The sequence below is a fragment of the Drosophila subobscura genome, chromosome U, assembly GCF_008121235.1.
Source record: "Drosophila subobscura isolate 14011-0131.10 chromosome U, UCBerk_Dsub_1.0, whole genome shotgun sequence".
In the NCBI taxonomy this organism is placed as follows: domain Eukaryota; kingdom Metazoa; phylum Arthropoda; class Insecta; order Diptera; family Drosophilidae; genus Drosophila; species Drosophila subobscura.
Genome location: NC_048534.1, coordinates 14,889,364 through 14,908,604, shown reverse-complemented (window position 1 = coordinate 14,908,604; position 19,241 = coordinate 14,889,364). Strand labels below are relative to the sequence as shown.

General features: G+C 37.4%; 5 protein-coding genes across 6 annotated transcripts; 4 read left to right on the top strand and 1 right to left on the bottom strand.

The window, feature by feature from the left end:
- Positions 1-475: 475 nt before the first annotated feature.
- Positions 476-11,185, top strand: LOC117901580 (E3 ubiquitin-protein ligase Ufd4). Its single transcript, XM_034812382.1, has 7 exons — positions 476-623; positions 2,353-2,492; positions 2,548-4,267; positions 4,404-4,632; positions 4,692-4,910; positions 5,122-10,675; positions 10,734-11,185. Exons 2-7 carry the CDS (start codon positions 2,353-2,355, stop codon positions 11,014-11,016), a joined length of 8,145 nt encoding a protein of 2,714 aa, XP_034668273.1. The 5' UTR covers positions 476-623; the 3' UTR covers positions 11,017-11,185.
- A 495-nt stretch (positions 11,186-11,680) lies between these two features.
- LOC117901586 lies at positions 11,681-13,490 on the top strand. Of its 2 annotated transcripts, none has more exons than XM_034812396.1 (3): positions 11,681-12,411; positions 12,628-12,901; positions 13,365-13,490. In XM_034812396.1, exons 1-3 carry the CDS (start codon positions 11,962-11,964, stop codon positions 13,487-13,489), a joined length of 849 nt encoding a protein of 282 aa, XP_034668287.1. In that variant the 5' UTR covers positions 11,681-11,961; the 3' UTR covers position 13,490. The 2 variants fall into 2 exon arrangements, with proteins under 2 accessions (XP_034668287.1, XP_034668286.1); XM_034812395.1 differs by having other exon boundaries at positions 11,687-12,411; positions 13,362-13,490.
- Positions 13,491-13,811: 321 nt separating this feature from the next.
- LOC117901585 lies at positions 13,812-14,950 on the top strand. Its single transcript, XM_034812394.1, has 2 exons — positions 13,812-13,888; positions 13,972-14,950. The coding sequence occupies exon 2, from the start codon at positions 13,973-13,975 to the stop codon at positions 14,822-14,824; it is 852 nt and encodes a 283-aa protein (XP_034668285.1). The 5' UTR covers positions 13,812-13,888; position 13,972; the 3' UTR covers positions 14,825-14,950.
- A 105-nt stretch (positions 14,951-15,055) lies between these two features.
- On the bottom strand, positions 15,056-16,935 carry LOC117901583 (ubiquitin carboxyl-terminal hydrolase 14). The gene is made up of 7 exons (XM_034812389.1): positions 16,920-16,935; positions 16,688-16,863; positions 16,531-16,635; positions 16,085-16,473; positions 15,840-15,996; positions 15,713-15,778; positions 15,056-15,657 (listed from the first exon to the last, which is right to left on the bottom strand). The coding sequence occupies exons 1-7, from the start codon at positions 16,933-16,935 to the stop codon at positions 15,133-15,135; spliced, it is 1,434 nt and encodes a 477-aa protein (XP_034668280.1). The 3' UTR covers positions 15,056-15,132.
- A 703-nt stretch (positions 16,936-17,638) lies between these two features.
- Positions 17,639-18,423, top strand: LOC117901587 (inactive phospholipid phosphatase 7). The gene is made up of 2 exons (XM_034812397.1): positions 17,639-17,715; positions 17,783-18,423. The coding sequence occupies exons 1-2, from the start codon at positions 17,707-17,709 to the stop codon at positions 18,380-18,382; spliced, it is 609 nt and encodes a 202-aa protein (XP_034668288.1). The 5' UTR covers positions 17,639-17,706; the 3' UTR covers positions 18,383-18,423.
- The last annotated feature ends 818 nt before the right edge of the window (positions 18,424-19,241 follow it).

Genomic DNA, 19,241 nt, shown 5'->3' with positions numbered 1-19,241 from the left:
TCATCCACATCATTCCACAGCGAGTATATCGTTCAATCTTTCAAATACATCTGAAGAACTTTCGACCTTGGCTTTTTGGTGATAACAAGGCGAAGCGAGAGTCGTTCAAGTCCACACTTTAGACAGCTTTTCTTCTGTAATATTATAGCGAGAGTCGTTCAAGTCCACACTTTATACTGCTTTTCTTCTGTAATATTTTGTCGAATTTGACAAGGTAATTGTGCAGCGCGAGCCTGTTCAATATGGGAAAGCTTCCTTCAATTTTCTTTTGCAAGCAAACCAATAAAACAAGGAGGAACGTTGTGAGACGCTGTAACAACTGCAAATTAATTTTTTCATTCTGGCTATAAAAATAATCTAATCTGATTCTTGTTGTGGTGTGAGATTGAAAATATCGATTAGTCGATAGTTCCGGTGTACGGTCCCACCCAAGGTACCACACAAACAAAACTAGAAATGAAAAAAAATCGATATTTGCACACCCATAGAATCATTTTATAAGCATATGTGCATGTTGGTGAAACTAATTTAGTCGACAGTGTTTAGTGAAATTACCTTCATTAAAGGCTCTGTTCAGGGGATTCTTAATATAATTTCCACAGCCGTTGCATAATGCTGACAAGGTATTAACAGTAACTTGAAAAAAACAGTATGTACATACTTATGTATGTATAAACTGACGAAAATTAGTTGATAACAATCTTTCAAGATATTTATTTGTTATGAAATTACTAATAACATCTCGTTTACCTGCTGGCCCTTTGCAATGTATACCAACTATTTTACGTACATATGTACATATGTATTATACATATGAATGTGTATACACATACTAATCTCCGTGTTTATGTGAAAAATGCGTTCTCGGATTTAAGTCTACTGTTTGTAAATAAAGTAAAGATAAAAAGAGACGTGGAAAATGTGTGGTTAAAATATTGAATCATCGTATTGTGACACAAAAATATATACATCAAAAAATATATATAACTGATAGATCGGTTATGATAAAGAAAATTAAACTTAATTTAATTTAAGTGTTCAAAGAATACTCCATGCATATGTAGATATGTACATACATTAAAACGTTGTAAATTGATATAAAGTGACGAATTAAGATATTCGCACAGCAGGTACTTTCCAGTTATCTGCTATTTTTTGGCGGATTGTCCAATTGGATTTGAAAAGAAATATTAATTAATTCAGAAACACCAATCATTACGATTCCATTAGATGGACAACAAAAGGTTTAAAGTGGGACTGGGAACACATGTTTTGAATTAACATATGGAAAAGGATAGGAACATGGTCGAAAGAGACTTGCTTTTATTTATTTCTTTAATTTTTTTCCTTGTGTAGTAGCGGCCAGCTGATTGTAAAGACTCTTGTTATGAAATTAGACTGTGCTACATTTTCTGTAAAGAGAGAGAGAAAGCACAATAGACAAAACGTAAAATTATTGTTCGAAGCCGCCCTATTCGACCGCGTGATTTATGATTTGATACGATATGATAGATTCGATGTCCAACACATTCAGCTACTAATCCAGCTAGTAATCAAAAATATTTAGTAGCAATCGATTATTTCAGACACGGCGCTTCTTTCAACTCCCACTCGCTCTCTTTGCATGCTTTTATATATCCTCAATTTGCTGCTAGTCAGTCAGAAAAGTCTAATGTCATATGGTAATTAACATAAACAATACAGTATAGAGATGTGCGAGTACATACATACAATGAAACATAGAAGCTCGCAATGGAGTTTGCGACAGTAGCCAGGTTCTTCGGCTTGCGTGGCTTGCTCATTCGGCTTATGACGTGGAGCGAGCCAAACTCAACAGCAACTTAGCTGGCAAAATGTATGTGTTCGTGTAACACAACAAAATTAATGATTTTTTGCTCTTTGATTCGGCTATTTCCATTTAATACTTTTACACAAATGTCGCAGCATAATAGAGAATTACCATACCTAACAAATCGATGAATCGGATCAGATCGGATCATTATTATAGCCATAATGTAGAAATTAATAGGCAATATCTTTTGATCGCAAGCCGCATAACCTAAGGTACTGGTACCGTTTCCTTGTACATATTAACTGCATGGATGTGTGTACCTCCCTGTGTGGTTAGTTAAAAAATACTCCTTAACTCTTCGATTGGGTCGAACAATCCCGTGTCTTCATATTGTTGTGAACAATCGCAAAATCGTGGCACTGTATCTAAGCTACAGGACATAGTACGCTCATGTACATACCTACGTATGTTGTACATACAATGTCATTGCTATGAGTTTTACGTTCTCAATTCAATAAATAAATTAAAAGCTAACCCAAATTTTCTTGTTGACATTACAGATGGGCGATGTTGATCCTGAAACGCTATTAGAATGGTTGTCCATAGGACAAGGGGATGAGAGGGATATGCAATTAATTGCCCTCGAGCAATTATGTATGCTTCTCTTGATGTCCGACAATGTAGACCGTTGCTTCGAAAGGTAATGTACATACACAAGCACGTAATATTTTAATTTATGAATGTGTATGTTTCAGTTGTCCTCCCCGTACATTTTTGCCGGCACTGTGCAAAATTTTCCTTGATGAACACGCACCTGAAAATGTTCTTGAGGTGACAGCGCGTGCTATTACCTATTACTTGGACGTTTCTGCCGAGTGCACCAGAAGAATTGTTTCCATTGATGGAGCAATCAAAGCCATTTGCAGTCACTTAGTGATTGCAGACTTATCTTCGAGGACATCGCGAGACTTGGCCGAACAGTGCATAAAAGTTCTTGAGCTAATATGCACCAGAGAAGCAGGAGCTGTCTTTGAAGGCGGTGGTCTTAACTGTGTTTTAACATTTATCCGAGATTGCGGCTCTCTAGTGCATAAGGATACGTTGCACTCTGCTATGTCTGTTGTTTCAAGACTCTGCACGAAAGTAGAGCCCAATTCTCCATGCATACAAAACTGCGTACAGAGCTTAAGTACTTTGCTGCAGCACGAAGATCCAATGGTGTCCGATGGGGCACTCAAATGTTTTGCATCAGTAGCAGATCGTTTTACACGAAAATGGATAGACCCAGCACCTCTAGCAGAGTATGGATTAGTTGCAGAGTTGTTAAAGCGTCTTAATAGTGTAGGTGGAAATGTCAACGCTCATTCTTCGTCCCTGTCGACAGGGCTTCAGCCGCTGAGCATAACATCTATAACACCAAATCAAGATTCAGTTGAAGACAACAGCACGGAGGAAGCTACAACAGTCTCCAGCAGTAAAGTAAAAGCATCTGATTCAGTTCTATCACCTCAATCGATATCGACAACAATTTCACTGCTATCAACGTTGTGCCGCGGATCACCTTCCATTACCTATGATATTTTGCGATCCCAATTAGCCGATTCGATAGAACGAGCGCTCCAGGGCGATGAAAGATGTGTTCTCGATTGCATGCGATTTGCAGACCTATTACTTCTGCTGCTATTTGAAGGACGGCAGGCCTTGAATCGAGGAAATAACCTTGGCAACCAAGGACAATTAGCTCCTCGCCCTAGACGTAATAACTCCAACACTGATCGTACACATCGTCAACTTATAGATTGTATACGATCAAAGGACTCGGAGGCTTTGCGGGAAGCTATTGAGACTGGGGGAATCGATGTGAACTGCATGGACGACGTTGGACAAACTCTTTTAAATTGGGCGTCAGCGTTTGGTACTTTGGAAATGGTTGAATTCTTATGTGAAAAAGGTGCAGATGTTAACAAAGGTCAAAGGAGTTCATCTCTTCACTATGCTGCATGCTTTGGACGACCAGCTATTGCAAAGATTTTACTCAAATATGGAGCTTATCCAGATTTGCGTGATGAAGATGGAAAAACGCCATTAGATAAAGCACGCGAAAGATCAGATGATGGTCATCGCGAAGTGAGTGCTGTATTGCAATCACCAGGAGAATGGATGTCAACGGATCAGTCGCTTATGAGCAAAGATGGGAAAAAGTATACATTTTTGGAACCGCAGGGTGATCCTGAAATGGCGCCTATATATTTAAAGCTGCTATTGCCTATATTTTGTCGAACATTCTTAGGATCAATGCTGTGCAGTGTTCGTCGGGCTAGCTTAGCACTAATTAAAAAGATTGTTCAATACGCTTATCCATCTGTGTTGCAAAGTTTAAGTGAAACCAGTAAAAGCGAAGATGCCACCTCAACAGGAGCTCAAAATGGTGGAAACTTACTTATTGAAGTAGTTGCCAGTGTCCTAGATAACGAGGTAAGTTTGAACAATTCATACAATTTTATATAAGATTTTACATGGAACTCTGGAGGCCATCAACACATATAAATAGTCCTTCGATCGTAATGTAGGTGTAAACCACGAATAAAAAACATTTTGGTCTACATTCCAGGACGACGATGATGGTCATTTAATTGTTTTAAATGTTATTGAAGAAATCATGTGTAAGACACACGATGAGTTTCTCAATCAGTTTGCCAGACTTGGTGTATTTGCAAAGGTTCAAGCCTTAATGGAGCATGATGTTGAAGACACCAGTCAACAATTCAGCGGTACTTCGGATGAACTATCTCTATTGCAAAGATCATCTATAAAAGCAGAGTCCCAAAAATCAACTTCAGGTAAACTAAATTATATTTTAGATATACTTTATGCTTAAACTTAAACTTTCCATAAATAGAAGATTCATTGGAGGATGCCAAGGAGATTTTACAAGGAAAACCTTATCATTGGCGAGATTGGAGCTTGTGCCGGGGACGTGATTGCTTGTATGTTTGGTCGGATTCAATAGCTCTAGAGCTATCCAACGGCTCCAATGGTTGGTTTCGCTTTATAATTGATGGCAAACTAGCTACAATGTACTCAAGTGGAAGCCCAGAAAACGGAAACGATAGCTCTGGTAATTATAAAATTTAAACCTCAGTAAATTTGTGTTTGCATGTATGTTTTTAAGCCTTTGTTAAGAAGGCAAACCGATGATTCTAGAAAACAAAATTAGACAAATAAGTTGTGACGCATACGACGCGACTCACAACGTCCTTCCTTGTTGAAGTAGTTTTGTTTAATCAAAATAATTTCAAACATCTAAAATGATTTACTTATATTTTCAGAGAATCGCGGAGAGTTTTTGGAGAAACTTTTGCGTGCCCGTTCGTGCGTTGTACCAGGAACAGTATCACAACCAATTTTACCCACTCCAAGTTCGTTGAGGCTGGTAGTTGGAAACTGGGTTCTGCAGTCTAACAAGGCAAATCAACTTCAAATTCACAACACCGAGGGACAACAAGTAACTATTTTGCAAGATGATTTGCTTGGGTTTATTTTTGAGAGCAATAGAGGAACAAAGCATACGTTTACAGCGGAAACAGTTTTGGGGCCTGATTTTGCTTCCGGATGGTCAACCGCCAAAAAGAAACGTATAAAGTCAAAGACAGATGGTCAGAGATTTCAAATCCGTAATTTATCTCGGGATATTTATAACAAGTACTTTAAATCAGCCCAAACAATACCACGCGGAGCAGTGGGCAAGCTTACAGACATAGTTAACCAAATTGAACTGTCCTTTGTGGAGCAGAATATATCACCAGATGGAAATTGGGAAACTATATTATCTACTGCATTAACGAAGCTATCGCAATTGATTCACGAGGATGGCGTAGTGAGTGCATTTGAAATGCATTCATCGGGTCTTGTACAAGCTTTAGTTGCTGTGTTATCAGTTAACCATTGGGAAAGTCAATCGGAAAGGTGCAAGCGAAGCAAAATACAAAAACAACGGGTGTCCGTATTCAAGAAATGTATATTAGAAGATAACATTGAATTGATTGCGAACAAATCAAGAGTTAAAAGTACAGCGAGTATTCTAATACAGAAACTTGTCTCAGTTTTAGAAAGTACTGAAAAGTTACCAGTATATTTATACGATGCACCATGCACTGGCTACAACCTGCAAATTCTGCAAAAACGACTTCGCTTCAGGCTGGAACGTGCTCAGTCTGAAAATACATTGTTTGATCGAACGGGTCGAACTTTAAAAATGGAACCCCTAGCAACCATTGGACAGCTATCAAAATATCTACTTAAAATGGTAGCCAAACAATGGTATGATCTAGACAGATCGACGTTCTTCTACCTAAAAAGACTTAGAGAGAGTCAAACTGGTGTTTTATTTGCACATTCTTTTGATTTTGACGAAGAGGGTTTGTTGTATTATATTGGTTCTAATGCGAAAACATGCGATTGGGTTAATCCTGCGCTATTTGGACTCGTACAAATAACAAGCTCAGAAGGCAAAACGTTGCCCTATGGAAAATTGGAGGACATTTTGTCTCGAGATAGCATATCGCTTAATTGTCACACAAAGGATAATAAGAAAGCATATTTTGCTATAGATCTCGGTGTATTTATTGTTCCCACTGCTTACACTTTACGTCATGCGCGAGGATATGGACGTTCGGCACTACGGAATTGGCTACTTCAAGCTTCGAAGGATGGCGTATGTTGGACAACTCTCAGCACTCATATAGATGATAAAAGCCTCCTTGAACCTGGCAGCACAGCGACTTGGCCCATCAATTGTGCATCAGACTCACCCGGATATCGTCACATAAGAATTCAGCAGAATGGTCGGAATGCGTCCGGTCAGACTCATTACTTAAGTGTAAGTGGATTTGAAATTTATGGTCGCGTCATAGGAGTTTCTGAAGATATTGGAAAGAGTGTTAAAGAAGCTGAGGCCAAAATAAGGCGAGAGAGGCGGCAGATAAGAGCTCAACTGAAGCACATGACAACTGGTGCGCGTGTTGTTCGTGGAATAGACTGGCGTTGGGATGATCAAGATGGATCTAGTGAGGGAACTATCACTGGTGAAATACACAATGGTTGGATTGATGTTAAATGGGACCATGGCGTAAGGAATTCCTATCGTATGGGCTCTGAAGGAAAATACGATTTAAAATTGGCTGATTGCGAAAACTATTCATTGTTCGAAGGAAGTCAGTCGATAAAAACAATAAATACAGAAGCTAAAATAAAGGATAAAACAATCACACTTAGCTCACGAAAATCCAGTTCTACTCCTTCGCTTGCTGAAGCAACCGAAAAAAATCAAAATACAGAAGGTGCTTCAAATCAAACTGTTTCTGCGGACAACCTAACATGGAAGCAAGCTGTGGAAACAATAGCCGAAAATGTGTTTTCTTCAGCAAAGACCCAAATAATCTCTAACCAATTATCTACAAATACTTCAGCCAAGAAAACTCGAGCAAGTAACAAGGAGCCAAGCTCTAATAAAATGCATAAAGACTCTCTAAATGGTGGAACACCATTGAGTCGCGAACTGGAGCATATATCAGATTTATCGGCGATCAATAATTCAATTCCGGCAATTAATTCAACTACGCTGTCAGACTTGGCAACTATTTCGGAAAATTTGGGTGAAATATCTAAGGAAAATATATGTAGCGTCATTTCTCCGCAACACACGCCAGCCGAGACTGTTTCAGGAAGTGCTGGAAGTTCTTTCCTGTCTTCCAATACTCAAAGCTCTGTTTCATCGCAAGGCACTACGGATATACAGAACCTATCCAATATTGAAGAAAACAATAAAATGAATGCCAATTATTCGGTTAATAAAATGCTTAAAGAACTGCCTGTAAACTTACCAACTACAAATATTACTGGCGTTGTTCAATATGTTACACAATATTCCAACGATGCTATCGAGATAATCGATAAAATTGATGATGGCCTGGATATGATACGAAACAACTCCAATAATATTCTATTAACTGAAACTAGCTCTTGTACCAATACAGGGTTGGATATTAAAGAACATATAACTAAGGTATTAATTGCCGAAAACAATCAACAACAACAACAAAGACAAATTCAATTTGCAACCGATGAGTTTTCGCGGAAGAGTATCAAAAACTGCAGTGTAACATTGAATCCATCTTCAGCAGAACCGAATGACGATGTCAAAAATTCTCAAATTTCCCCCGATATTGTTTCTGTTGCCAGTCAGATGAGCATAAGTGTACCCAACCTAACGACTACTACGGTCTCTGAAGTGCCAGCAATATCAGAAGGCGATGCTCATACAGGATTGTTGGAAACTTTTGCTGCCATTGCACGACGTCGCACTTCTCAAGGAACACACATGCAGGATAATCAGCTTATTAGAGCGGATGTAAACATCAATCAGCATGCGGATCAAAGCGTACCAACAAGTTCCTTTCTGGGCAACTCAGTGACAAGCTTGGTCAAACTGGCATTGTCAAGTAATTTTCACTCTGGTTTGTTAAGTACAGCTCAAAGTTATCCAAGCCTATCATCTAATAATAGCGAAAGAGTTACTCCGACAAACCCATCAAACTGTTCGACTGGGCAACAACCTTCATCTTCAATAAATCAGACTTTAACGATGAGTCTAACTTCTACATCGAGTGATAGCGAACAAGTATCCTTGGAAGATTTTTTGGAAAGTTGCAGAGCACCAGCATTGTTAGGGGACGTGGATGATGAGGAAGATATGGACGAGGACAACGATGAAGAGGAAAATGAAGATGAATATGAAGAAGTTGGAAATACTCTGCTACAAGTGATGGTTTCCAGAAATTTGCTTTCTTTTATGGATGATGAGGCACTTGAAAATAGATTGGCCGGCGTGAGCAAGCGTAAATCATGGGATGATGAATTTGTTCTGAAAAGACAATTTTCTGCATTGATACCTGCATTCGACCCACGGCCCGGCCGGACAAATGTTAATCAAACATCAGATTTAGAAATACTTCCTCTGGGTCTCGATTTACCAAGCCCACAGCCGAGTGGCTATGATTCCATTGAACAGCCAATTCTTGGCTTAAAGTTACGTGGCCCCGGCATCGGTAGTGTTCCCGATGTTGAAATTGACTTGAATAACTCGAACTGGACAATCTTCCGGGCCGTGCAAGAATTACTGCAGCAGAGTCAATTAAACAAAATTGATAAATTTCGAAAAGTATGGGAACCAACATACACAATAATATACAGAGAGATATTACCCGAGGGCCAGAAGAACTCCTATTTGGAATCCGATGAATTGCTTCAAACGCCAGATATGTCATCCAAAAGTGGCGCTTCAACGTTGTCTCCAAACTCTCCAATGCATATCGGATTTAATAAGCCAGAGAATAATTTGTGCTCTGTTGATGATGTTCTCGAGTTGCTGATACGAATCAACTCTCTTAATCAAAGTGAATTTGATTTGGAAGGGAAGGAGCGGAGTGCTCCCATACTGGCAGACGAGCTTTTTGTTAGCAAAAAAATAACTAATAAATTACAGCAGCAAATTCAAGACCCACTTGTTCTTTCATGCAACGCATTACCCAATTGGTGTGAGAATTTGAATCAGTCTTGCCCGTTCTTGTTTCCATTCGAGACTAGACAATTGTATTTAAACTGCACTTCGTTCGGAGCATCCCGAAGTATTGTGTGTCTGCAATCTCAACGAGATCTCACCGCAGAAAGGCAAAGGATACCCATACTGAGTCCACGTCGTGATGAACACGAGTTTCGCATTGGTCGTCTCAAACATGAACGTGTTAAAGTGCCGCGTAATGAGGATTTGCTTAAATGGGCAATGCAGGTGATGAAAACGCACTGCAATCGAAAGTCTGTGTTGGAGGTGGAATTTTTGGATGAAGAGGGAACTGGCCTTGGACCAACTTTGGAGTTCTATGCGTTAGTGGCAGCAGAAATTCAACGATCTGATTTATGTATGTGGCTATGCGACGATGAATTGGGAGAAGAAAACACCCAGGATATGTCCGAAATAATTGAAGGCAATTCGAAACCAGTTGGATATTACGTAAACAGAAGGGAACATGGATTGTTTCCAGCTCCGCTACCACAGAATTCTGAAAAATGTGAAAGTGTTTTAAAATATTTTTGGTTTTTCGGAGTTCTAATTGCAAAAGTTTTGCAGGACATGCGCCTGGTAGACATACCATTGTCGACATCATTTTTGCAATTGCTTTGTCATAAGAAAATGTCATTGCGTAGCTTACAAAAAATTATATCAGAGAGAAGACCTGGAGATATATCTTTCCTATCGTGTACTGACTTCTTATGCACTGACTATAATAATTCTAGTTTATTTGGTGGAATTCTAAACTTGGAGAACTTAAAAGAAATCGATCCGACACGCTATCAATTTTTACTCGAGCTGCAAGACTTGTTGTCGCGTAAGCAAGCAATTGAATTTGACAGCGGTATAGGCTTGGAAAGGAAGCAAGAGCTAATCAATGACCTTAAGCTATGCACCAAAAATGGATTAGAAGTGTCTCTGGAAGATCTATCACTAACATTCACATATTTACCAAGTTCTTCAATTTATGGATACACACAAGCCGAGCTGTTGCCAAATGGAGCATCGATAAATGTCACCAATAACAATCTGGAGGCATATTGCGAGCTGCTTCTTAACTTTATTTTGCAGGATGGAATTGCGAAGCAGATGAAAGCTTTCAGTGATGGATTTAATGAAGTTTTTCCATTAAAAAAACTGACTGCTTTCTCCGCGGCTGAGGCTCGATTAATGATTTGTGGCGAGCAATATCCACATTGGAATCGAGAGGATATTATCGCGTACACTGAACCAAAACTAGGCTACTCCAAAGATAGGTAAAATCAACTATCAAATATTAATCAAATATCAAATTTTAATCCTTTTTTTCTTTAGCCCTGGGTTCCTTCGTTTTGTAAACGTTCTACTAGGCATGACAGGCAATGAACGGAAAGCTTTTCTTCAGTTTACAACTGGTTGCAGTAGTTTACCTCCGGGAGGACTTTCAAATCTACATCCTCGCCTTACAGTCGTCCGAAAAGTGGATGCAGGTGTTGGAAGTTACCCCTCTGTAAATACTTGTGTTCATTATTTAAAGCTTCCAGACTACCCAACCGAACAAATAATGAAGGAGCGTCTGTTAACGGCCACAAAAGAAAAGGGGTTTCATTTAAACTAAACATTAAAGCTTTCTACATATTTGAAAATATCTTAATCGATAGTGTAATTCTATAATATTGCATAATCTTTAAAAAATGTATATTATATATTAATTATGAATAATTTAATGAAATTAAATGTAATACAGTTAGAGTTCATTACATTAAAGCATTATTAAATATTGCGAATTCCGCCAGCCTCTACGTTGAAACTGGGCTGCCAAGAGCCACACATGCAATGACTGACCCATGCGACATTAAATCGAAGCCAGTTACGCACGGCTTCAGGCAGGGGTCTGCTCCCGCATAACCAACTGAGGGGACCTGCCGTCTTTAACGAGCTAAAAGGGAGTGTTGGTGTCAGAAGTAATGCAGATGTAGATGACAGATGCACAAAAAATTTAAAATGTAAACATTTAGAAATCATAAATAATCGGATGTACATAGATACATAAACAAGGGTACATACATACATATGAATGGGCACACTGACTGAGTACCGGGTATTAAAGTTGTGACGTACGACGCCGCGTCTCACAACGTTCCTACTCGTGTTTTGTGAAGCCAATATAATATGCATTTTAGTAGGTTGAAAGCAACTGCATTACCGGCGCACTGATTCACCCAAGAACTTCTCGATACGATACGGCTCTACATAAGTGAAATCTGTTTCAAATGTGTATTCAAGAAATATTTTTTTGCATGGCTTTATAGATTTCGAAACCAACTGAGAAACCCTACTATGTCACCTAGAACTTCAACTCAGTTGGAATTCGGTTTTAATGAATTTCTGTGCCACCCCGATGGATTTTCGTCAGAAAGATAAAATATCTCGCAATGCTCAGGGGCTCCATGAAAGTTCTCTCTAGTTTGTAAAAGATTAAATGATAACAAGATAACAACTGCGAAGGTTTCTTTTTCTCCAACCATAATCATTTAAACCGTGGATATATTTTGAAAAGGAAATGCTACTTTTTGCTTTTATTATTCCCACATGTTTGTTACCGATCGTTATTAATGGATATCTTAGGCCTTCCTACCAAGTGCAATTAAATAGCAAAACTAGTTCAGGATATTTAATTGAAAATATATGTTATGGTAATATTCTGCAAAGTCATATTGTCTTAACAGCAGCATCTTGTTTGTTGACTGTTTCTGAATTTCCTTATGAGACAAAACTCATTGAAATTGATAAACTATCAGTCTCTATTAAAAGTGAAGATACGAATGATTTTACAGTTTTTGTTAGTAGCATTCATATTTATGATAAATTTAATTATTTGACTATGGATCACGACCTTGCTCTGATAAATCTAAGTTCACCGCTTCCATTGTCACTGCGTGATGACGTCACATGGATTTTTTTGCCGCAAGCTGTAGTATATACGGACTTTGTCTTGGGAGAAGACACTAATGTGAGTATGAATATTTAACAAAATATAAATTACTAGCAAGCCGCCGGTGTAAGTACACATGCCAAGAAGACAACTTGCCAGCAAACATGTAAAACAAAAATAAATTGGCTTATAAAGGATACACAAAAGAAAGTTCTCCTAATATTGTGGGACAAGCTACTTCAAAAACTCTTAATTCTAATGTTTATTTTTATTTATTAATTGTTTGGCACATAGATCTGGTATTCTTACACCGAACAAAAATTAAGAGGATATGGTGTACTATCTGGAAAGGATTTAGTGGCAATTGTAACACTTGCTCCCCGCATGGATAAACTGCGTGATGAAAATGACAAAAATATTATTGATGGATATCAAAATCAAATAACCTTTCTTTTTCCATATTTGAGTTGGATTTTTGAAATCTTAGAAGACGCTGAGATCAAAGATATCCAATCGAATTTTTCTACTGGTTCCCTACCGTATACCGAGAGGGAAACTGACAAAATGGGTAATGTTATGAACAAATTATAAGTACTAATACATATTGGTTCTAATTAATTGCTTCCGATTGTCTCTAAATATACATATTGTTCATTTGTAAAGAAAACTTATGGTAAATGTCTATAGCTGTAAATGTAAATGTAATCAGCTATAACATTACCCGACACCATTTTTCCACTTCGAACCAAACCAACTTTATCTGTGAGGTTTGAAGCTTTGTTTTATTTTCATGGCAGTCATGTTAAGGTCATGTTAAAAGTTAAAAAGTGGCGACTCTGCTTTAACAGCGTCTCACAACGTTTCTCCTCTTTTTGTGGTTAGTTTATTTCCCACATAACTTAAGTAAAATAGCTTCGTCATTTTGCAAAATTATTGAATGTGAATATACAATATATGTTTTTGTTTGACTATTTTTTATTATTGTTCAAATGTTTGTTTTAACAATACGCTTCTTTATTTCTTTTCAGTAGGTGAATATGAAAAGTCTGGTTCGCTGATAAGTGCAGCACATCCCTATAGAGCGAACAGAACTGTGATATTGATATTAATATTAGCTGTAATTACAGTTAGTTGTTTTTTATGTAGTTCTGCTTAAATAACTCCATGTAAATGATAAATTAAATTAAACTTAATATGTAGATATAACCTTTTCGTGTGTATCATGGGTGCTACAATTGAATTTCGTCTCAATTCCATTCAGAGGTGCCACAAAAAAAATTTCGTTTACCGATTCCGAAAACTCTCAATTGTATTGAAACAAATTAACAGCAGTTTGAGAAAAAAATCATAAAACCCACATAATAATCGTTTTTTGTGCTAGCAAACTAGTTTTCGGATCGGAGCACTAGTCTTAGTGCTGCCACAGTTATCCGAAAGATAAAAACCATCGTAATTCTAAACCATCTATCGATAGTTTGCTATCGAATTATTTGCAGCCCTGCTGGGCATACTCTATACATAGCATATTTTTATTAAACAAAATAAACAATAAAAGGTATATTTAGCTACTCTATTTCCAAAACCGGACAAGGAAAATCCGAAATACATCGTTTCTAGTAATCAAATATACTTTTGTAGAATGACTACCGAGGAATTACCAGCGAATCTTGACAAGTTGAAAATAACACCAACACACCCTGTTGTCAAATCAGTAAAAAGAAATCCATTCTACAATCCAGAAGATGATTTTAAAACATCACAAACGACTAACTGTGAGCCAATACTTAGCGTCAAACACAAAATGATACATCGCTGGAAGTGCAGACCAAGGCGTCGATCGGAGAGCTGCCTTGAGAATTGCACGCAAGAGAAGTCTTCAGTCGAAACGGAATCTTTTGATGTGACAAGTTCACCAAGTTACTCGCATGGAGTCAACAAGCCTGCACAAAGAAAAAATTTTGCACCTACAAAGAAATATCTCTTTCGGCAGCCTATACTGAAAACTTTATTTGGTTGTGAACAGGGAAGGAGTCTTGTTCGAAGTCATAACATGTTTTTAGTTAACTCAGAGAAGGAAACAACCAGCCAAATTCAGACTAAAAACTCAAACTTCAACATAAGCGACCCATGCAGTTTCCGCGATCTGATCAATGAATGCGATATATTGTTGAACCAAACAAAGAAATCTCATTCGGGTAATATTCGACATGTATCGAACAACTGCAGTAAATATAAAACAAGTCCCAGAAAAAAAGAAATCAATTCTAAACTGATGTCTATCAAGGAACGCAACGCTCTTGCATTATCTGCATCTAAAAGATCATTATCAGTTTCAGTCATGGGAACGACATGTTCTCAGCAAGCTTGTTATAACACGACAACCTCAAGCAACTGCGACGACGTAACGATATCAGAACTGGCTAGCTATTTTGATACCATGGTGCATATTCCAAAAAAGATGTCTTCAATGGCTGAAATGATGTATATTTAGTTTTGTACCAACTAACTAAAGTTGTATGTGTCTGTAGATATACTCTAGTAAGCATACATATGTACATACATGTGTAAAAATTTGTATACTAATAAAATAAAATTATTTCTCGGTTGTTAAAAAGCTACATTTCACTCTTTCTTGAAATCTGATGCCTGGCATGAACCGTTTATGGTTGGTAATTTTGCATGCCCACCTTTTTTAGTTGTGTTTAAAGAAATAGAAATTGACTTTAAATATCGTGTGCATTTTTATTATTCAAATTTATTTCATCAACAACCCAGAATTATTGATAGTAAAACAATGATTTAGAGCTTTTCCAAACGCTTCGGTCCGTATAGCAAGACGTAGGCACAATGCCAATCCCCACCACCTGAAAGTCGTAAAATTTCCTCCGTGGACACAGATGTTACATCGTCATCATCAAATTTAAACCAAATATCGTTGCTGGAGCGAACCCAAGCAACATAGTGTCCAGATGAACTTGATCGACCTTTATGTGTCAGTACAGCTTGTAATGTATAGTAACCAGAATTATTACTTCCCAAATCATCGTCAAACCAAAATTGTTCATATTTTTTTTCTGCCTCGTCATCCTTGACACTATGTGGTTTTGCTACTTCCAGTTCCATACTTTTGTCTTCCAGCTCCTTGAACTTAGAACGCATTGGGCATAATTTGTTTTGCAACTCGGGTGTACACAGCTCAAATGCGTCAAAGTCGATGGGAAACTTGATATCCTTCAATACTTTGGCATTAATGCCTTCCTTTCCCTTATATTGGAATCGTACGAATTGGACAGTAAGATAAGCTGGAAGTCGGCTAACTAAATACTGGAAAGAAAATAAAACTTTAATAAATTGACGGTTAGTCATTGGATGGTCTTACAGTTCTAATGTAGCGTGCGTCTCGTCCCAAAGTTTCAGATTTCTTGACTAATGGTTCCATCATTTTCTAAAACAAGAATAAAGAAGCCGTTAATATAATATTAATATAATTGCGCGTTGTTAGCTACCGATTTAAGGCCGCTCTGCATATACTTCACTTCCATTGAAATGAAGCAACTTAATTGCAAGAAATTTTCAGTTGTTATAGTAGCAGATTCATCTGGAACTTCTTCCGAGCTCATTTTAACTTCAAAGGTTCCACCAAAAAATTGTTCAATAAAAGAGCTTAAAGTCAAGAAGTAAAATTATATTAATTATAAGTTTTAGAAGTTATAGAAGTAACAAATTAAATTTTATCTAAAATTACACTTACCCATGTTTTGTTTTCTGAGCATTGTTTGTAGACGGTTCTTGGCGAATCGGTAAAAGCTTTTGCTGTAACATTTTAAGGATTTCCGACCAACACTCATTTGCATCTTGCTGCCTGTATGTGCCATTTTCACCCGTCTGGGCAAATTGAGGAGATGCTCGATGCAATGCCTGCAACAGCACAATGGGAGTGACAGTTGCACCCTTATCCATTTGAGCAAAAACAGATTTCATTCCTGATGAAATGGAGAAAGCTGCTGATAGAGTGTCAGACCCCTCACTAGTAAAGTTGTTTAGCGCAGTACGAAGCTCGGGAACTGCCTTCAAGCATTGAATAGTGGCATTCATGTAGCACGTATTTCCAAGGTTTGTTAAACCGGCTGGTAGGCGCATCTAAAATATTCTTTTAAATACAACGCTGTTAAGATTTATATTATTAAATATACGCACTGCTGTCGCGGTTTCGGCTTCATTCATGTCTTCAATAAACTTAATTGGAGTTGTGGGAACTTCTGGTACATTTTCTCTGCTTCCCATTAACAAAACTACAGCGCCCTGTAAAATGAACACTGTATATTGAAAGTTCATACTTGATCTATTAACTTACGTCTTTTAACTGCAAGTTCCATTGATCATCCTTCAGGATGCCACCTTTGCACATCACTTTTTGACGCTCTGGCTCAACACCAGTTAGAGCGAACAGTTGAGCTTTGAACAATATAGGCTCTTCATCGGTGTTAACATCGATGTCCGTAAAAAGTTCGCGTCCCCATTTCACTTTTACTGAAAATAAACGAAGTCAGGTTTCCGTCAGAAAAATTAAAATAAATAATAAATACCTTTAAAACTTGGCATTGTAAACTACTTCAAGCTAAAATTCAAAGTCATACTAATCAGACAAGGGATGAGTGAAAAACGATATATCAAAAAAAGGAAATGGGAAAGTATACAAAATATATCGTCAGCGCGGGAACATTGATAATGGTATGTAGTATTAAGCTAGTATGCACCACTACACTAAACTACACTCAGCGGCGCTAAATTTTCTGCTCTACGGTTACACTCTTTTGGAATTTTCTCTCCACATTCGCATGAGAAACAGAGATTTGGACAACTGATTTCAATTTTGATGACCAAGTATGACAGTAAAATCTTGAGTACCTACTTGTTTACATGTGCCATTGCAATCTTTCCTCATATGCCATCAGTTATTTAACTATCTAATTTATTGGTTTCAAAAACAAGGAAAAGTCCAGATACACTGGAGATGCAGTTATATAATAATTCTCTGCTCCAGTGTACTCTAAACATCAACATTTAAGGTGTTTTACTTGTCAACATTTTCATTTTATACTGGTTCGGTACTCGTAATAACATCGGAATATTAAAAACTAATTGTTTGTTTAAAAAGTATTTCGCATTATCTCTTAATATACTTACAAATGTATAAGATTCCCTATCCTCTTTTCCATTTCCATCTTATTAGCATTTTGTGGGAAAAGCATATGAGTCGAGTGCCCTTAACATGACTTTTTATTTCTTGGCTCACAAAGTTTGGTCACACTAGTTGTAAAATTATCAAATATAAATATATGTACATAAATAAACATATGACGAATTTATAAAATGAAGACGGTTTGTTTAAATTGTTATATTAGTTTACATATTACTTTCTACATCATATATTTCTTTTTAATTTCAGTCATCACCAATACTAAAATACTTGTTGAAGAAAGATGTGCAGTGGTCGAACCATTGCGTGTCTATTCTATCTAAATATACGTTCTTTAAATCCTTAAAGATAAACTGTAAATTTCTAGAAATATCATGTGATGGTATTGCCTGGCTAGTTTCTTGGGTGGCTTTCATTTGGCTACTCAATTCAAAATCAATGCTTCAAATGCAAGTAAATATGCTTGTGGGACTTATCCTAGATATTGTCGTCGTAGCCGTATTAAAGTCAATTGTGCGCCGACAAAGACCGGTAGCAATCAAAGATACGTTGGTAATAGGACCCGATAAGTTTAGTTTTCCATCAGGCCACTCGTCGAGAGCATTTTATGTACTTATATTTTTTACAAAACTGTATTCTCTGCATCCGTTTTTTTATTTACCCCTTACGGCTTGGGCTATATGCGTCTCTCTATCAAGACTGATTTTACAACGACATTACATGCTTGACATTTTCGCTGGAGCAGTTATTGGAGTTCTCGAAGCAAGATTTCTCGAATTCATTTGGATCAGTGAAACATTTGCTGGAAACATTGCTAGTTTTGTGGGTAGTTCGGATGAATTAGAATAAAATATGTTGGGGAATAAATATAATAAAATCAATTTATATACTATATTCATAAATATATGTACACAGTGTATGTTGGATGTACTTATTAATAGCTCAGAGTTAACAAAGGAGGTTATTCTTAGTTTTAGTCAAAGACCTAGCTTTGTCTACGGCAAGACATTGCACACAAGCCCTCAGAGTTTTACGACTAACCTACGCAGTCGGTAGAAAATTGGACTCAAAATACATTGGATGGACAATCAAAGCTCTCGAATTGCATCTCCAACATCGGCGGCTGGGACAAGACTCAAAAGGGCTGGTATATCATCTTGAATTGATCTGCGCATTGTCCTGTCAGCAACAGATTCGTAAATTGATAAATAAATCAGGACGCATAAACACGTCATTACGCAAGTTTTACGGGATTTTGGTGGTTGGGAACAAGCGATAGTGGGCTTAAAATAAAGATTTCTTTAGAAGTGAAAAAAATCATTTTGAAAAGAAAAAAAATCAAAAACAATTAAAATTGAGCCCATGGTTTCAAGAGTCTGGAGTGTCTGCCTATCATCCAGGGCCACGCTTTGAATTGAATTCGGCCGGCATATTGCAAGATTTGTCCAGTAGGAAAGAACCTTGTTGTCGGATAAATATCTAGAAACGGTTCCTTGCCTGACAAACTTGTCACAACAGCAACTATTTACAAACAAAAAAATCAAGTCGTTACAGCCAGTGGTTAATTAAAAAAAAAGTCTACAAATATGTAAACAGATTACCGGGTATAAAAGATGTGAAGCGTACGACGCGTCTCACAACTTTCCTTCTCGTTGAGTATGTGTGTGTGAGTTCTTGTCGACAGAAGATAGAAAATTATATATTTTCC

Coding starts and splice junctions, on each gene's coding strand:
- LOC117901580 (XM_034812382.1), top strand. CDS start 2,353: ATGGGCGATGTTGATCCTGAAACGCTATTAGAATGGTTGTCCATAGGA. Junction 4,268..4,403: donor CCAGTGTCCTAGATAACGAG/GTAAGTTTGAAC, acceptor TCTACATTCCAG/GACGACGATGATGGTCATTT. Junction 4,911..5,121: donor AAACGGAAACGATAGCTCTG/GTAATTATAAAA, acceptor TTATATTTTCAG/AGAATCGCGGAGAGTTTTTG.
- LOC117901586 (XM_034812395.1), top strand. CDS start 11,962: ATGCTACTTTTTGCTTTTATTATTCCCACATGTTTGTTACCGATCGTT. Junction 12,412..12,627: donor TCTTGGGAGAAGACACTAAT/GTGAGTATGAAT, acceptor TTTGGCACATAG/ATCTGGTATTCTTACACCGA. Junction 12,902..13,361: donor GAGGGAAACTGACAAAATGG/GTAATGTTATGA, acceptor ATTTCTTTTCAG/TAGGTGAATATGAAAAGTCT.
- LOC117901585 (XM_034812394.1), top strand. CDS start 13,973: ATGACTACCGAGGAATTACCAGCGAATCTTGACAAGTTGAAAATAACA.
- LOC117901583 (XM_034812389.1), bottom strand. Junction 16,474..16,530: donor AAGCCGAAACCGCGACAGCA/GTGCGTATATTT, acceptor AGAATATTTTAG/ATGCGCCTACCAGCCGGTTT. Junction 15,779..15,839: donor TGCAGAGCGGCCTTAAATCG/GTAGCTAACAAC, acceptor TTCTTGTTTTAG/AAAATGATGGAACCATTAGT.